Genomic DNA, 19,755 nt, shown 5'->3' on the forward strand with positions numbered 1-19,755 from the left:
CCCTCCTTGCTCATTGGACCGTTGGGCGCGGCGACCGTCTCAGGCTCTCAGCGGCTCAGGCTCTCATCGGCAGAAAAAGTCAATGTGCATAACTATTCACCCCCCTAAAGTCAATACTTTGTATCATAGCTGCAAGTCGCTTTGGATACGTCTCTATGAGCTTGCCACATCTTACCACTGGGATTTTTGCCCATTTCTCCTTGCAAAACTGCTCCAGCTCCTTCAAGTTGGATGGTTTGCACTTGTGAACATCAATCTTTAGGTCTGACCACAGATTTTCTATTGGATTGAGGTCTGAGCTTTGACTAGGCCATTTCAACACATTTACCTGTTTCCCCTAAACCACTCAAGTGTTGCTTTAGCAGTGTGTTTGGGGTCATTGCCTGCTAGAAGGTGAACCTCCGTCCTAGCCTCAAATTACACACAGAGTGGTACAGGTTTTGCTCAGGAATATCCCTGTATTTAGCACCATCCATCTTTCCCTCAACTCTGACCAGTTTCCCATTCCTGACTGCTGAAAAACATCCCCACAGCATGATGCTACCACCACCATGTTTCACTGTGGGGATGGTGTTCTTTGGGTGATGTGATGTGTTGGGTTTGCGCCAGACATAGCGTTTTCTTTGATGGCCAAAAAGTTAAATTTTAGACTCATCAGACCAGAGCACCTTCCTCCATACATTTTGGGAGTCTCCCACATGCCTTTTCGCAAACTCAAAACGTGCCATTTTGTTTTTTGCTGAAAGTAATGGCTTTCTTCTGGCTACTCTGCCATAAAGCCCAACTCTATGGAGCGTACGGCTTATTGTCGTCCTATGTACAGATACTCCAGTCTCTGCTGTGGAACTCTGCAGCTCCTCCAGGGTTACCTTAGGTCTCTGTGCTGCCTCTCTGATTAATGCCCTCCTTGCCCGGTCCGTGAGTTTTGGTGTGGGGCCGTCTCTTGGCAGGTTTGCTGTTGTGCCATGTTCTTTCCATTTGGTTATGATAGATTTGATGGTGCTCCTAGGGATCATCAAAGATTTTGATATTTTTTTATAACCTAACCCTGACTTGTACCTCTCAACAACATGGTCCCTTACTTGTTTGGAGAGTTCCTTGGTCTTCATGGCTGTATTTGGTTAGTGGTGCTTCTTGCATAGGTGTTGCAGCCTCTGGGGCCTTTCAAAAATGTGTGTATATGTAATGACAGATCATGTGACACTTAGATTGCACACAGGTGGACATCATTTCACTAATTATGTGACTTCTAATTTTACTTCACCAACTTAGACTATTGTGTTCTGATCCATCACATATAATTCAGATTTAAAAAACATTGAACTAAAGGCTGTAATGTAACAAAATTGGTAAAAAGCTAAGGGGGGTGAATACTTTTGCAAGGCACTGTATAACGCCTTTATAAATAAAACCCAGTTTCATAAACAAACAAAAATCTTGCTTTTTACTAAATAAGTGCATTTTTCTTCATGTTTTTTCTTTAACCACTTCCGGACTGCCGCACGCCGATGTACGTCCGAACTTTGAAGGGGGATATCGTTGTTATGGCAGCGGCTAGCTGCCATAACCCCGGTATCCCCATTTTCATGCGGCAGTCCACTTTCACTATTACCGGTGGCGGGAGAGGGCCCCCCCGCCGCGATCCAGTGCCCCCCGCCGCTTACCAGAGCCATCGGTAGCGGCGGAGGCGATCGCGTCCGTCTCTCTCCTCTACCTGGAGACGAGTGAGGCTAAGATGGCGCCCACTCGTCTCCATGACACTACTGGGCGGAAGCGACGTCAAAACGTCACTTCCGCCCACACCTCTTAACCACTTGCCGACCTCCTCACGCCTATATACGTGAGCAAAATGGCACGGGCAGGCAAAATCACGTACCTGGTACGTGATTGCCTTCCCGCGGGCGGGGGGTCCAATCGGACCCCCCCCCCCCCCCCCCCCGGTGCCAGCGGCGGTCGGCATTTGTCTGGGAGCATTGAGAGGCGAGGGGGGAGGCCATCCAATCGTGGCCCCCCCCTCGCGATCGCTCCCAGCCAATGAGAAACATCCCCTGCCTCTGTATAGTACACAGAGGCAGAGGATGTGATGTCATCTCTCCTCGGCTCGGCAGTTTCCGTTCCGGCGCCGAGGAGAGAAGACATCTGAGTAAGTGTAAAACACAACACAGTAGAACATGCCAGGCATACATTACACCCCCGACCCCCCCCCCCCCCCATCGCCCCCCGATCCCCCCCAATCACCCCTCCCTGTCACACTGACACCAAGCAGGTTTTTTTTTTTTTCCCTGATTACTGCATGGTGTCAGTTTGTGACAGTTAGAAGTGGTAGGGCAGTTAGTGTTAGCCCTCTTTAGGTCTTGGATACCCCCCTAACCCACCCTAATAAAGTTTTAACCCCTTGATCACCCCCCGTCACCAGTGTCGCTAAGCGATCATTTTTCTGATTGCTGTATTAGTGTCACTGGTGACGCTAGTTAGGGAGGTAAATATATAGGTTCGCCGTCAGCGTTTTATAGCGTCTGGGACACCCATATACTATCTAATAAAGGTTTTAACCCCTTGATTGCCCCCTAGTTAACCCTTTCACCACTGATCACCGTATAACCGTTACGGGTGACGCTGGTTAGTTCGTTTATTTTTTATAGTGTCAGGGCACCCGCCGTTTATTACTGAATAAAGGTTTAGCCCCCTGATCACCCGGCGGTGATATGCCTCGCCCCAGGCAGCGTCAGATTAGCGCCAGTATCGCTAACACCCACGCACGCAGCATACACCTCCCTTAGTGGTATAGTATCTGAACGCATCAATATCTGATCCGATCAGATCTATACTAGCGTCCCCAGCAGTTTAGGGTTCCCAAAAACGCAGTGTTAGCGGGATCAGCCCAGATACCTGCTAACACCTGCGTTTTGCCCCTCCGCCTGGCCCAGCCCAGCCCACCCAAGTGCAGTATCGATCGATCACTGTCACTTACAAAACACTAAACGCATAACTGCAGCGTTCGCAGAGTCAGGCCTGATCCCTGCGATCGCTAACAGTTTTTTTGGTAGCGTTTTGGTGAACTGGCAAGCACCAGCCCCAGGCAGCGTCAGGTTAGTGCCAGTACTGCTAACACCCACGCACGCACCGTACACCTCCCTTAGTGGTATAGTATCTGATCGGATCAATATCTGATCCGATCAGATCTATACTAGCGTCCCCAGCAGTTTAGGGTTCCCAAAAACGCAGTGTTAGCGGGATCAGCCCAGATACCTGCTAGCACCTGCGTTTTGCCCCTCCGCCTGGCCCAGCCCAGCCCACCCAAGTGCAGTATCGATCGATCACTGTCACTTACAAAACACTAAACGCATAACTGCAGCATTCATAGAGTCAGGCCTGATCCCTGCGATCGCTAACAGTTTTTTTGGTAGCGTCTTGGTAAGCTGGCAAGCACCAGCGGCCTAGTACACCCCGGTTGTAGTCAAACCAGCACTGCAGTAACACTTGGTGACGTGGCAAGTCCCATAAGTGCAGTTCAAGCTGGTGAGGTGGCAAGCACAAGTAGTGTCCCACTGCCATCAAGAAGACAAACACAGGCCCGTCGTGCCCATAATGCCCTTCCTGCTGCATTCGCCAATCCTAATTGGGAACCCACCACTTCTGCAGCGCCCGTATTTCCCCCATTCACATCCCCAACCAAATGCAGTCGGCTGCATGAGAGGCATTTTTATGTCCTCCCGAGTACCCCTACCCAACGAACCCCCCCAAAAAAGATGTGTCTGCAGCAAGCGCGGATATAGGCGTGACACCCGCTATTATTGTCCCTCCTGTCCTGACAATCCTGGTCTTTGCATTGGTGAATGTTTTGAACGCTTCCATTCACTAGTTGAGTATTAGCGTAGGGTACAGCATTGCACAGACTAGGCACACTTTCACAGGGTCTCCCAAGATGCCATCGCATTTTGAGAGACCCGAACCTGGAACCGGTTACCGTTATAAAAGTTACAGTTACAAAAAAAAGTTTAAAAAAAAAAAAAACACAAACAAAAATATAAAATAAAAAAAAATAGTTGTCGTTTTATTGTTCTCTCTCTCTCTATTCTCTCTATTGTTCTGCTCTTTTTTACTGTATTCTATTCTGCAATGTTTTATTGTTATTATGTTTTATCATGTTTGCTTTTCAGGTATGCAATTTTTTATACTTTACCGTTTACTGTGCTTTATTGTTAACCATTTTTTTGTCTTCAGGTACGCCATTCACGACTTTGAGTGGTTATACCAGAATGATGCCTGCAGGTTTAGGTATCATCTTGGTATCATTCTTTTCAGCCAGCGGTCGGCTTTCATGTAAAAGCAATCCTAGCGGCTAATTAGCCTCTAGACTGCTTTTACAAGCAGTGGGGGGGGAATGCCCCCCCCCCCACCGTCTTCCGTGTTTTTCTCTGGCTCTCCTGTCTCAACAGGGAACCTGAGAATGCAGGCGGTGATTCAGCCAGCTGACCATAGAGCTGATCAGAGACCAGAGTGGCTCCAAACATCTCTATGGCCTAAGAAACTGGAAGCTACGAGCATTTCATGACTTAGATTTCGCCGGATGTAAACAGCGCCATTGGGAAATTGGGGAAGCATCTTGGTGTGGTCAGATGCTTTGAGGGCAGAGGAGAAATCTAGGGTCTAATAGACCCCAATTTTTAAAAAAAAAGAGTACCTGTCACTACCTATTGCTATCATAGGGGATATTTACATTCCCTGAGATAACAATAAAAATGATTTAAAAAAAAAAAAAAATGAAAGGAACAGTTTAAAAATAAGATAAAAAAGCAAAAAAATAATAAAGAAAAAAAAAAGCACCCCTGTCCCCCCTGCTCTCGCGCTAAGGCGAACGCAAGCGTCGGTCTGGTGTCAAATGTAAACAGCAATTGCACCATGCATGTGAGGTATCACCACGAAGGACAGATCAAGGGCAGTAATTTTAGCAGTAGACCTCCTCTGTAAATCTAAAGTGGTAACCTGTAAAGGCTTTTAAAGGCTTTTAAAAATGTATTAATTTTGTTGCCACTGCACGTTTGTGCGCAATTTTAAAGCATGTCATGTTTGGTATCCATGTACTCGGCCTAAGATCATCTTTTTTATTTCAGCAAACATTTGGGCAATATAGTGTGTTTTAGTGCATTAAAATTTTAAAAAGTGTGTTTTTTCCACAAAAAATGAGTTTGAAAAATCGCTGCGCAAATACTGTGTGAAAAAAAAAAAAATGAAACACCCACCATTTTAATCTGTAGGGCATTTGCTTTAAAAAAATATATAATGTTTGGGGGTTCAAAGTAATTTTCTTGCCAAAAAAAAATAATTTTTTCATGTAATCAAAAAGTGTCAGAAAGGGCTTTGTCTTCAAGTGGGAGATGTGTGACATAAGCTTCTAAATGTTGTGCATAAAATGCCAAGACAGTTCAAAACCCCCCCAAATGACCCCATTTTGGAAAGTAGACACCCCAACCTATTTGCTGAGAGGCATGTCGAGTTCATGGAATATTTTATATTGTGACACAAGTTGCGGGAAAGAGACAAATTTTTTTTTTTTTTTTTTTTGCACAAAGTTGTCACTAAATGATATATTGCTCAAACATGCCATGGGAATATGTGAAATTACACCCCAAAATACATTCTGTTGCTTCTCCTGAGTATGGGGATACCACATGTGTAAGACTTTTTGGGAGCCGAGCCGCGCACAGGACCCCGAAAACCAAGCACCGCCTTCAGGCTTTCTAAGGGCGTAAATTTTTGATTTCACTCTTCACTGCCTATCACAGTCTCGGAGGCCATGGAATGCCCAGGTGGCACAAACCCCCCCCAAATGACCCCATTTTGGAAAGTAGACACCCCAAGCTATTTGCTGAGAGGTATAATGAGTATTTTCCAGACCTCACTTTTTGTCACAAAGTTTTGAAAATTGAAAAAAGAAAAAAAAAATAATTTTCTGGACTTTCTTCATTTTCAAAAACAAATGAGAGCTGCAAAATACTCACCATGCCTCTCAGCAAATAGCTTGGGGTGTCTACTTTCCAAAATGGGGTCATTTGGGGGGGTTTGTGCCATCTTGGCATTTTATGGCCTTCAAAACTGTGATAGGCAGTGAGGAGTGAAATTAAAAATGTATGCCCTTAGAAATCCTGAAGGCGGTGCTTGGTTTTCGGGGCCCCGTACGCGGCTAGGCTCCCAAAAAGTCCCACACATGTGGTATCCCCGTACTCAGGAGAAGCAGCTGAATGTATTTTGGGGTGCAATTCCACATAGGCCCATGGCCTGTGTGAGCAATATATCATTTAGTGACAACTTTTTGTAAATTTTTTTTTTTTTTTTGTCATTATTCAATCACTTGGGCCAAAAAAAATTAATATTCAATGGGCTCAACATGCCTCTCAGCAATTTCCTTGGGGTGTCTACTTTCCAAAATGGGGTCATTTGGGGGGGGGGGGGGTTTGTACTGCCCTGCCATTTTAGCACCTCAAGAAATGACATAGGCAGTCATAAACTAAAAGCTGTGTAAATTCCAGAAAATGTACCCTAGTTTGTAGATGCTATAACTTTTGCGCAAACCAATAAATATACGCTTATTGACATTTTTTTTACCAAAGACATATGGCCGAATACATTTTGGCCTAAATGTATGACTAAATTGAGTTTATTGGATTTTTTTAATAACAAAAAGTAGAAAATATCATTTTGTTTTCAAAATTTTCGGTCTTTTTCCGTTTATAGCGCAAAAAATAAAAACGGCAGAGGTGATTAAATACCATCAAAAGAAAGCTCTATTTGTGGGAAGAAAAGGACGCAAATTTCGTTTGGGTACAGCATTGCATGACCGCGCAATTAGCAGTTAAATCGACGCAGTGCCGAATTGTAAAAAGTGCTCTGGTCAGGAAGGGGGTAAATCCTTCCGGGGCTGAAGTGGTTAAAGGCATATTTTTTTTCAATGTCATTTTTATAAATTACTTTTTTTTTTTTTTTTTTATTGCAATTTAGTGTAAATATGAGATCTGAGGTCTTTTTGACCCCAGATCTCATATTTAAGAGGACCTGTCATGCTTTTTTCTATTACAAGGGATGTTTACATTCCTTGTAATAGGAATAAAAGTGACACATTTTTTTTTTTTTAAACAGTGTAAAAATAAATAAAATAATGTAAAATAAATAATAAAAATAATTTTTTTTAAACCCCCCCCTGTCCCGACGAGCTCGCGCGCAGAAGCGAACGCATACGCGAGTAGCGCCCGCATATGAAAACGGTGGTCAAACCACACATGTGAGGTATTGCCGCGACCGGTAGAGCGAGAGCAATAATTCTAGCCCTAGACCTCCTCTGTAACGCTAAACACGCAACCTGTAGAATTTTTTAAACGTCGCCTATGGAGATTTTTGAGGGTAAAAGTTTGACGCCATTCCACGAGCGGGCGCAATTTTGAAGCGTGACATGTTGGGTATCAATTTACTTGGCGTAACATTATATTTCACAATCTAAAAAAAAATTGGGCTAACTTTACTGTTGTCTTATTTTTTTATTCAAAAAAGTGATTTTTTTCCAAAAAAAGTGCGCTGATAAGACTGCTGCGCAAATACGGCGCAAAAAAAGTATTGCAATGACCGCCATTTTATTCTCTAGGGTGTTAGAAAAAAAACATATATAATGTTTGGGGGTTCTAAGTAATTTTCTAGCAAAAAAAACCTGTTTTAAACATGTAAACACCTAAAATCCAAAACGAGGCTGGTCCTTAAGTGGTTATGCAGCTTAGTAGATGCCCCTCACCAATTCTTATGTGATAGTGCAATAAATGTTTAAACTTTAAAAGAGAAGTATGGGTTTTTTTTTATTATTATTTAAGAATCATACTTACCTAGGTGACTGATGCTGCATCTGTCCCCCTGGCACCTCTAAGACTGAGCGATCGAACCCCCGCAGATCGCTCGGTTCTCACAGCTTCCTGAGCAGAGATCTGGTGACTGTCAGTCAGCAGCTCTCTGCTCTGCCCCTCCTGCGCTTACTGGAGCGCTGGGCTGTGGGAGGGACGGAGAGCGGCCGGCTCAGGCTCTCAGCAACTCGCTGAGAGCCTGAGCCGGCTGCCACTCCAGGCATGTGGGTGGATCTTGACTTCATTTTTTTGCGATCTTGCCTGAGCCGGGACCGGCTCTGATGTCAGTGGACGTCAGCCCGCTGGCTGCTGAAAACGGGTCACAGGAGTACAGAATGAACTGCAATCCTGTGATCCACAGGAGAAGAACAGCCAAACAAGCTTTGGCTGTACTTCTATTTTAATGTGCTATTATTATAGGCTGGGGGTGGAATGTGTTGCCGATTTAGAAAAGGCCAGCAGAGGGTATCAAAGAGATGTGTAAAAAACAGAAAATGAAATTGGAATATTGTTGCGCTACTATAGAAAAGAAATGAAATAACAAATATAGCAGCAAGCATTAACAATGTGGTGACAATGTGAAAAATGTTAAAATAGAAATGCAGCGCTAAACCTAAATATCAATAATGGCTTAACACATTCTGAATGTGTAACAATCAAACATGCAGCGTGATAGTGTGAGAACCATGTGTGAAAAAAGGAAAAACAAAAAGTGATTCTCATAAAAAGAAATTACAGTTCGTGACCATATGAATGTCCAGCTGAATAAACATTATGGTCATATAAATGTCCAGCAGTGTAAACAATATGTGTTCGAGATAAATGAAGAAATTATCCTGGATGCCATACAGGTCACAGAGGTATTATTCCGGTACTCGGTATCCACAGATGAAAAATAATAGGAGCAAATAATATTAGCTTACCGGAACAGGTGGACACGTTTGCCATATGGCTAGGTGTCATACAGGCTTGTGGATCAACCGATCCAGATGGATGCTTAGTAGAGAGGCGTGTGCGGCAGGTTCCACTGGTTCCTTTATGGCGTTCATAGGCGACCTGGGAAAGTCGGATGTTCTGAGTCTAGATGTAGACACCTCCCTGGCAGATGTATGGCCAAAAGGTGTAACTTTCACTCAGCCAGCGTAGGGACATGCAAAAGGAGAAGAAGACCCCACATAGTGCTTGAATCCATAAAAACAGGTTTATTACAAACCAAACAAAAATAAAATCCAGATAACAGCAATCGGAGTTAAAAGTGATCACAGTGAGAATAGCGTGGTACCAAAAACAAATAGCTAATCGCAACCCGACATCTTTCGGACTAGAGGTCCTTCTACTGGGGCATATTATCTATTGCCTGGTATCACGCTTGTATATATAAACCCATAAATTATTTGCTGTTATCTGGATTCTATTTTTGTTTGGTTTGTAATAAACCTGTTTTTTATGGATTCAAGCACTATGTGGGGTCTTCTTCTCCTTTTGCATGTCCCTACGCTGGCTGAGTGAAAGTTACACCTTTTGGCCATACATCTGCCAGGGAGGTGTCTACACCTAGACTCAGAACATCCGACTTTCCCAGGTCGCCTATGATCACCATAAAGGAACCAGTGGAACCTGCCGCACACGCCTCTCTACTAAGCATCCATCTGGATCGGTTGATCCACAAGCCTGTATGACACCTAGCCATATGGCAAACGTGTCCACCTGTTCCGGTAAGCGTATTTGCTCTTATTATTTTTCATCTGTGGATACAGAGTACCGGAATAATACCTCTGTGACCTGTATGGCATCCAGGATAATTTCTTCATTTATCTAGAACACATATTGTTTACACTGCTGGACATTTATATGACCATAATGTTTATTCAGCTGGACATTCATATGGTCACGAACTGTAATTTCTTTTTATGAGAATCACTTTTTGTTTTTCCTTTTTTCACACATGGTTCTCACACCATCACCCTGCATATTTGATTGTTACACATTCAGAATGTGTTAAGCCATTATTGATATTTAGGTTTAGGGCTGCATTTCTATTTTAACATTTATCAAAGAGATGTGAATGTGTGTAATGTGTGGAACTGCATAGGAAAGGATTGGTAGGAGTCTGTATCTCTCAGCCAATACAGCTTGCCAATAGTCAAAGGGCTTGGGCTTAGCAGACAGGTGTAGCGCAGAGGACAGCAGAAGTTCAGGTGAGTAAACCCTCCCTCCCTCTCATTTTCGTTCCATTTTCATTGGTTGACGAAAATTAGAATTGATTTTCATCATTGTTTTCGTCAGTTGACTTAAAGAGGGAGTCCCGCAAAAAAAAAACATTTAAAAGTCAGCAGCTACAAATACTGCAGCTGCTGACTTTTAAAATAAGGACACTCACCTGTCCCAGGGTCCAGCGATGTCGGCACCCGAGAACCGAATCATTCGTCAGGCCTTGGGTGCTGCCGCCACCATTCTCTTTAAGGGAATCAGGAAGTGAAGCGCTGCGGCTTCACTTCCCGGTTCCCTACTGCGCATGCGCGAGTCGCGTTGCGCTTCCTAACTGGTCCCCGCTGTTTCTGGGACCAGCAGACAGCACGGTGGGGACGGGAAGAGGCATAGACTTCTGTGGGAGTCTATGCTGGAAGTGGGTGCAAATACCTGTCTTAGACAGGTATCTGCCCCCTCCCTCCCCCCTGAAAAGTGCCAAATGTGACACCAGAGGGGGGGAGGGTTCAGAAAAGCGGAGGTTCAATTTTTGTGTGAACCTCCGTTTTCATTCAAATTTGAATAACTGAAAACATGCAGCTGATAAACTGTGCCAAAAACTGTGCTGAGTTTACTTTCTTTGTTTATCACAGTTGTAGAGTTTGCACTGTTTGGTGGATAGTACTTGCACTTCACTAACCTGTTCATTTTAATTGGTCTTTAATTTGTTTTTGTTTCTAGAACCTAGGAATTTTGCCAAAGAGTTTGCCACGGGATATCTTGTTGGGGAAGTGCTGCACAAATATCAGTTGCAAGATGACTTTGACCAATTTTCACAGAGCAGGTGAGTTTTGTTTTGTGTATGCATTAAAATATATCTTCTTATTAATTGTCATCAATGTAGTTCTGTTTTCAGCCCACTGACTTGGGGTCCAGGATTGTATTCAGACCATAGTCCTCACAGACAGGAATAAAATTGTAAAGTAGAAGGACATTTTATTGAGCAGTAGTAGATAGCCCAGGAAGCTGTAAAATCTTTAGCTAGACACCACTTTTAGGCTGGGTTGACACCTAATACCGATGCGGCTTCCAGCAGGGGTCCTGTGCGTCCTGGTTCACCATTTCAGGTCCGATTTCAGCCCTAATTTTTGGCTGAATTCGGACCAGAAACGGACCAAAAGACGCACAGGGCTCCTGTGCAAATTCGCACCGGAGCCGCAGCGGAGATATGTGAACTGGCTGCACAGAGAGCCGGTCAAAATTTCCTGCTATTGCGAATTGGATGCCTGGAACCCGCATCCAATTAGCAATGGTGTGAACCCAGCCTAAAGAGGACCTAAACTGTGGAAGCCGTGCAGAAAAAAAGGCAAGCGGAAGGCCAATAATTAGTCACTAGTATTGCCTGTAGGCTTCCTGCAGTAGATCTTTTCCCAGTACTGGCACACCATGCCTTGTTCTTCACTGTGTCTCTGTGTGCAGACAACAGGCTTGAGGAGCAGGGCTTTACTTTCTCATATCAGAGCTACCACCCCCCAACGCCCCACGGCCACGATGAATGGTGATCAGATGACTGGAGGAATAATATTAAAGAAATAGGAAAGGTGGCTGAAGCACTGATCCACAAAAGGGAAGAAGCTGAAGCAGGGAGATTCTTGCACTGTAGGTCCTCAGGTACAGCTTTCTCTTATGAGGAGAACAATGAGCAGCGCAGTAATGACATCAACAAATCTAATGAGGTTAGCAGTAAGGCAGGCCAAAGACAGTACGCATTTCTTTACTGCAAGCATGGGTTGCAGAAAAGAAATTCTATATTTAATACCGAGTTGCGCTGTGAAAATGTCCATAGTAAATCAATTAAATGTCAAAAAATAAAATGAAATAAACAAAGCATAATAAATAAAGTCCACATGTGATGAAGTAGTAAAGTCTTTGGCATCCACCACCATAAAAATAGGATCCTCTGTGATATCACCACCACCTGCAGAAATGCCTGCTTACCAGCTCATATTGACCTCGTATTACAGGAGGTCAATCGCACCTATGGCTTAATAACCAACTGGGGCCTTCATACAGACTCTGGATCCTGCTATGGTTCCTACATCAATCTTGGCAGCAATGTCACAGGGGTATCCCAGAACAAAAAAATGCTCCACATAGTGTAAAGAATGTTTCCACTTTAATATAAAACTCATTCAAATTTACACTTACATTTGTTTAAATGTCTAAAATGCCTTAAAAGCAGAAGTGCCAGCCTTCACATACAAAGCAACGCGTCCTTCTGGGATTCCATGATTACGGTGACGTCAGCACATTGCTCACCCTACTTGTTTCGTCACACGTTGACGTCTTCCGGGGTCTTTGCACGATTCCCCCATCAACACAGACAGTGCTGACAGGAGAATCCCTCCTGCCTACACATTGTATTCTCCTGCCGGGGAGGGCTTCTCCCGACGGGGACAGTGATCATTGTTAGCGGCTGTAGCAGCTGCAAGCGATAATCGCAAGTGAATCTGGCAGGCTGGTTGTACCCAAGTTGATTGATGGATCAATTTGGTACATTCAGCCTGCCCATACATGGTTTAAATCTCGGCCAGTTCCTGCTGAACTGGCTGAAATTCTAAATGTCTATGATGGCCTAAGAAGTAGCAGTGTCTTAAGTTATCGAACGTTGAAGATAAACAGATATGGGGCTGCACAGGAACTGCACTGCCAATTTTCAGGATGGATTTGAAACAAAAAGTAGATTTTATTAGTAGTGATTAGGCACTACTAACAATTTTCTATGTTCCTTAAAACACAGCAATCTTCAATTCATGAGCTCCATCCCATTTTAAGTGTACATAATAATTAAAAAAGGCTTCCCTGTAGTTAAAACATCCAAAAAAAACAGCACTGCTCCAAAAACTGCTCCTCTCACTTGTCCACAGAAAAACAGGGTGCTGGCTCAAAGAAGCCCATCCGGGCTCACCATTATAGGAAATAGATAAATGAGAGCCACACTCTTCCAAATACTTTATTCAAGGATCACCAATATAGCTGCAGTCAGTGTCTCCGCCCAATGGAAATCACAGTCACCCTAATGCTTTTCACCAAGTATGCCTTGATCACAAGAATAGGGTGTGGCTCAGAAAGGTGAGAAATATATATTCTCCTTCTTTATGATAATGCTTCCTTGTATTATTGTGTTCTGTACATGGATAAAATGCAGAAGGGTTAGAAGCCTAATTACTGTCTGTGTTTTATTGTGGAAAATTTCCCCCACTTGATTCCTTGATGATATTCCACCATACCTTTAGACATAGAATGAGAGGGAAAATCTCCCCAGTGTGTGTGCTGCCAACAGTTTCCTTTATCCCCTTACCCAATGCTAATTTTTTTTTTTTTTTTTTTTTGCTGCAGTTGGGTTCCATTGGGGCACAGCAATTGGCAGCCATTACATTATATTACTTTAGCAGTTTTGTTGCCTAATGTATTTTATAGACCATACCAGGTTTTCAATGTTTTCCTGTTCTTTTTTATACATCATATTATAGGGTTATTTTTAGAAGACTTGTAGTAAATAAAACTTTTGATGTTGGCAACAAGCATATTGTTTGTTGGATTGATTTTTTTTTTATGGGTAATCAATTCTTGGTTTTCTTTTTCAAGAATTTCATTGTGAATTTATAACAAGAGAACGCAGTATCACTTGCATAAGGTATATAGTGGTTGCAATGTGACAAAGAACATGAGAAATAATGTAGGGTAGAGAGTAATAGTCTCAGAGTAGAATAAATGAATCATACATGACGGTACAGGGAGGATAGACATTCAGTAAGTATACATGTACAAAATATCATAATCATAAAGGTATAATCGGCTTGCGAGTCACGTAGACTTACAAGAGAACTAATTTTAAATTTGATACAAGAAAAAGGAAATTGATGATTATGAGTTAGAACCAGAGTAGGACAACATTTTTCTTTTGTATCTTCTACAGTACTTATATAGGACCATATTACGTTCTATTACATATTTATGTGGGAATAATTATAACGTAGGTGTCTTTTAGATACTCTATTTTTAATATAAGCATCAGATATAGAGGGGTATAAGTAAGGGGAGAGACGGGGGAGGGAAAGAAAGCGATAAGCAAAAGGTGATGGGAGAGGGGTAAATGACATAAAGTGAAAGGTATAACGCGGGGAAGGTGTGGAGAGTGAAGCAAGTAAAATGCTCTTTCCGTTTCCCATGTGGGCTGACTATTTGAGAAATGTGAATTTTTTTTTTTTAAAGGCTATTTTACCATATACAGTTATGGAGTAGAGGATTCTAGGAAGTGCAGCCAGCAAGCCCATGTGCATGTGAATTTGGAGGGATTGTCATTTGCAATGTTGATCAGCTCCTCCATATATGCTGTCTGGTGGATGTAACGTTGCCAGTCTGAGAGTGTTGGTTTAGTAGAGGTGCCCCATTTCAAAGAAATGCAGCACCTAGCCACCTGCACAAGGTGTAAGGCTATAGACTTGTGACATACGGATTTTGGGAGAGAAGAATGGTGGAGTAGGTACCGCGCGGGTGTAATATCAAGGGTATATGTGGTTATCTTCATAATGGTTTCATGTACCTCTTTCCAGAAAGTTCCCACCTGTCGGGAACCATGAATCAGACGGATATAGAAAATGCAGTAAAAATCACACCTTTAATATAGTGGTAAAAATGGTACAAATAATAAGCGTAGTCAAAACATAGCCAGGGTACGGTAGCCAAAGCGGGTAGACAGAACAAGCCAATAAATCAGGAAGCCAGAGATCAGCGTAGTCGGAGGCAGAAGACAGGATAAGGAACCAGAAGGGACATCAGTCAGGCAAGTTTTCAACAGGAATACAGCAGAGAGTCTCCAGATATGTTTGACCAAGGCAAAGGCATGGAAGAAATAAACCAGGCAGTTTAAATAGCCAGAAGGGGATAGCTGTAGGCTGGACTGATGAGCAGGAAATGATCACCAGGTGAGCCTCTGTGAAACAACGAGTACTGGCAATTAACTGACAGGTGAGCACTGAGAAGGGAGGGCTGAGAGCCCAAACCTGACACCACCATAGATGTAGTAAGGATCCAAGATCAGATCCACATAGCAAAGGGGAGAGGCTGTGGGTGAAAATTTGTGCAGTTGGGTGGGTGTCCGATACCATCCTGTTAGTAATTTGTAGCCCATTTCCTGTGACACATTTATTGAGCCTTTGTATGTATTAGTTAATATTCTTTCCGACTCATCATCAGTGAAGGAGAGGTCTAGGTATTTTTCCCACTTTTGACGAGGTCCACAGTTTTTCATGTCATAGTTAGTATATTTTATGTACGCTCTTCTCTTTTCTATGTGAAAATAGCTTCAAATGGAGTGTGATCTCAGGACCAGTCAGTGGAGGTATTCGGGTATTTAAAAAAGCGTCTCAGCTGTACATATGGCCAGAAGGGAAAGTGGGAGTTATGCATTTTAGCTTTCAGGGCTTCATAGTTGCTTTAGTTTTCTAAACTGTATATTTTTCTAGATCAGTTCAATAAATATCACTTCTTAGCACTGTTCTCAAATTTTTTTGTTCACAGTATCATCAAAGGTACAGTTGTATTGCACATTTTTGTTTTTCAGAGCAGCCAATGCCAAGCTAAACAACTTTACCCGAATGGAGCCTACTATGCAGCTATTAGGCATCTCATTTGACCAGAATGTGGCCCAGAATATCATGTCGGAGCAACATGGAGCTGCCACAAGACTTCTCTACCAGTTATACATCGCTTTGCAGAAGAAGAAGAAAGCCGGTCTCACAGGAGTTGCTCTGGAGACCTTGAGACCAGCCGCCCCGGCAAAGCTGCAGAGTATTGGCACTGAAATGTATAGAGAGGTAAAGTAGTAATGATTATCTTTATATATGTATTTGGAGCACTTACAGCTGAATCCCTATCATATATTAAATATACAACGTAATTCCATTTTTATTTTTTTATTTATTTTATTTTTTATTATACATGCAAATAGTAGAAGTGCATGAATTTGTCTTTATATTAGCTTTATGTAATTTCCTGCACTGCAGCACGTTGGACTTAAAAAGCTAGGGGGTAGCCATATTAGCCAGTCGGGTACTCTGCCATTCCAATCTACTCTTTTAACACTGGGTACTGAGTGATGACCGCAACAGTGTTCTGCTGCTTCATTATCCAACTGGTCAGCTAATTTGCCTAACTGCCATGGAAAGTAGCGAGGTCAGAACTCTGATATAACCCCAGAAATCCTCCAATGCAAAGTAGGTGGCCCTTAATCTTCCTCTGAGGCACCAATAATACATGCAGGAGATGCTGGCTTGCTAGAGCTTCACATTGGTACTACATTATAGATCTTGTCTACAGTATATTGATCCCGTGTTTGCAGAACTGTTGACTTAAATCCTATGGTACATACAAGCACCTTTTAGTTTCTCATTTTATTGAATTATATTTATTTATTAACCTCTTGACGCCGGCTGCCACGAACCTTTAAGGGGTACACCGTCATGCAGCGGTCTGAAAGTGGTTAAAGAGGAGTTCCAGCCTTGGGAAAGAAAATACTGTAGTTGCTGACTTTTAATATAAGGACACCTACCTGTCCAGGGAGCCCACGATGTCATCACCCCAAGCTGATTTGTCCATCGACTCCGGATGCAGGCGCCGGCATCTTCACTGAGGGAAACAGGAAGTGAAGCCTTGCGGCTTCACAGCCTGTTTCCTACTGTGCAAGCGTGAGTCGCGCTGCGCTTTCTGAATGCTCTTGCTGTTATCTGGAACCTGTGTGTCTCCCAGAAGGCAGCTGTGCAAGCGTGAGTCGCCTACTGTGCAAGCGTGAGTCGCGCTGCGCTTTCTGAATGCTCTTGCTGTTATCTGGAACCTGTGTGTCTCCCAGAAGGCAGCTGTGCAAGCGTGAGTCGCCTACTGTGCAAGCGTGAGTCGCGCTGCGCTTTCTGAATGCTCTTGCTGTTATCTGGAACCTGTGTGTCTCCCAGCGGGGGAAAGGAGGAGGGGCTGGTAATCGCGTAGATCGCCGCACAACGATTGCAGTGATCTTACCCAGAAGTGAGTACCTGGTTTTGACATACCGAAAGGTGGCAGAGGAGGGGGAGGAAGCAAACACGTGGAGCTTTCCCTTTTGGGTGGAGCTCTACTTTAAAGCAGAACTAAACCTTGCTATCCTTTTCAGCCAAGGAAGCTGCCATCTTAGCCTCTGTTTGATCTTCAACTGCTATGGTGCTGCACATGTGATTAGTTATGACACTAGCCATTTGATGGTTTGACAGTTTGGTTGAGGACTCAAGCAAATGTGATAGGGAATATAAATGTTTTTTCAAACTGTTAAATCAATGGGTTCAGTTCCACTTTACTTTTGATGTTACAGGTTCACTTGTAACAGTAAAGGAAACCTGTCATTAGAAAAGTATGCTGGCTGCCATTGCTCACCATTCTGTATGAATGCTAGTAGCCTGTCCCTGTAGGGGTTGCTGAACGTAGTGGTTTACCTGTCACCCTGCCCAGCCAGACATCCATCTCTCAATCACTCAGAGACATAGACCAGTCCATAGCTTTGTTTTTGTATTTTTATTTGAGGGGATTAAACTTGGATGGAAAATTGGGAATTATGGGATGTCCAGAAATATTCAGTGCAAACTTGCTTGGGACTTCTATATACACTCCAGTATATACACTCCAATCCTCTCTCCAGCACAAACACTTGCTGCACACCGTTTCTCCACCAGCGCTTCCCTTGCTGCAGACTGTTATTCCTCCAGACTAGCTAGCACCGCATGGGTAGGCCTCACACTGCTTCAGCCAGGCCTCAATAAACCACGGGCCCCTGTGGTGTAGAAATAGTTCAGGTGCTAGCTGTCTTCTATTCAGCTACTGCTCCCAGATAGCTCTCTTCAGGCCCTGCCAACCAGCCCGGCTGCAGAGACCTCTTTCCACTACCCTCCCCACAGTCCTCTCTTCTGGTTCTGCACCCATCTCAAACTGCAATCTCCCAGTTTTCTCAGGCGTGCCTCCCCAGTCCTCCCGGCTGTGCTTCACTCACCAGCCCTCCCTGCTGCGACCAGTAATCCTCCCTGGAGACTCTTAGAAGCGTCCTCTCCCGCTGTCCTCTACTTGCTCTCTCATGTGCCTCTCCTTCCAGGATCTCGTCACTCCTCCTGGATGCACCCCCCCGCCAGACTGGGGAGCTCCCCGTGGGCCCCGACAGCTTCCACACTCTCACTCCAGCTCTTCTGCCTGACAACTCCTCCCCAGCTGGGCTGACCCCAAGTATTTAAGGAGGCCTGCCCCCTGCCAATCCAAGTTGGGGATTGGTCAAGGCTCCCCAGAATACCCCAGGCCACTCCCAGACTAGAATGAAAACAAACAGGCCTAGCCACCAGCTAGGCCTACCTAAATGTATTTACTCTGCCAGAAAATCCTCACTCTAGCACCTACCTAACTAGAGGGTGCTACATACATATAAGGGAATCTGACTTCTCTGACTTTTCCTTATTCCTTATTGTACTTAATACTTAATTACAATCCCACACCTCCAAGATCCTGGCTGTGACAGTTATGCCCCGTACACACGGTCGGATTTTCCGATGGAAAATGTCCGATCGGAGCGTGTTGTCGGAAATTCCGACCGTGTGTAGGCTCCATCACACATTTTCCATCAGATTTTCCGACACACAAAGTTGGAGAGCAGGAGATAAAATTTTCCGACAACAAAATCTGTTGTCGGAAATTCCGATCATGTGTACACAAATCCGACGGACAAAGTGCCACGCATGCTCAGAATAAATAAAGAGATGAAAGCTATTGGTCACTGCCCCGTTTATAGTCCCGACGTACATGTTTTACGTCACCGCGTTTAAAACGATCGGATTTTCCGACAACTTTGTGTGACCGTGTGTATGCAAGACAAGTTTGAGCCAACATCCTAGGATTTTGTTGACGGAATGTCCGAACAAAGTCCAACCGTGTGTACGGGGCATTACAGTGATGTGTGCTGATTCTTACCGTGAAACTTTAGTCAAAAAAGTCCTGCTAGATGACTTCAGGCTGGCCCCTTTTGCAGGTATAGCTATGTAAAACATTATGAATAAGTGTCTATACCGTTAAAATCAATTAATACACTGTCTCATCCTGCTCTGCACATGTTCAACTGCTCTCCAATTTTTGGGCACTTTTAGGTGCAGACAAATTTGTAGAGCCAATCTGCTGACAGCCTTAGTGCTATTTCACACTAGATGCCGTTTTGTGCGCTTTTTTCTGCACTAAAAATGCATGCACAGCGTTTTCCATGTATTCCAGTGGCTCTAGTTCACACCATGCAGTCAGTTCCAGTCAGTTTCCAGTGCAGAAAAAAAAAACTAGAGCATGCTGTATTTTTTTCTGCACAAACCTGTACTAAAACATAGCAAATTGTATCAAACACACACTGGAACTGCGTGTGGTGTGAACTGTAAGCAAAAACGTACCCGGAACGTATCCGGAGTGCATTTTTGTGGTGTGAACTGCCTGTAAAAAATGCACGCACAGTGTTTTCCATGTATTCCAATGATTCTAGTTCACACAAGTGCAGTCAGTTCCAGTCAGTTTCCGGTCAGTTTCTGTACCTGGAACTGACTGCGTTGGTGTGAAATAGAGCCATTGGAATACATGGAAAACA

At 43.7% G+C, this 19,755-nt stretch overlaps 1 protein-coding gene across 3 annotated transcripts in view; it reads left to right on the top strand.

Annotated features, from left to right (window-relative positions):
* Nucleotides 1–19,755, top strand: part of SPEF2 (sperm flagellar 2) — a 226,947-nt gene that overhangs the window by 27,824 nt on the left and 179,368 nt on the right. For all 3 annotated transcript variants that reach the window (XM_073621074.1, XM_073621088.1, XM_073621082.1), the window contains exons 2-3: nucleotides 10,812–10,914; nucleotides 15,697–15,949. In XM_073621074.1, coding sequence (XP_073477175.1) covers nucleotides 10,812–10,914; nucleotides 15,697–15,949 — 356 coding nt within the window. The remainder of the gene's footprint in view (nucleotides 1–10,811; nucleotides 10,915–15,696; nucleotides 15,950–19,755) is intronic.

This window comes from Aquarana catesbeiana, linkage group LG01, assembly GCF_042186555.1.
Source record: "Aquarana catesbeiana isolate 2022-GZ linkage group LG01, ASM4218655v1, whole genome shotgun sequence".
NCBI lineage: Eukaryota > Metazoa > Chordata > Amphibia > Anura > Ranidae > Aquarana > Aquarana catesbeiana.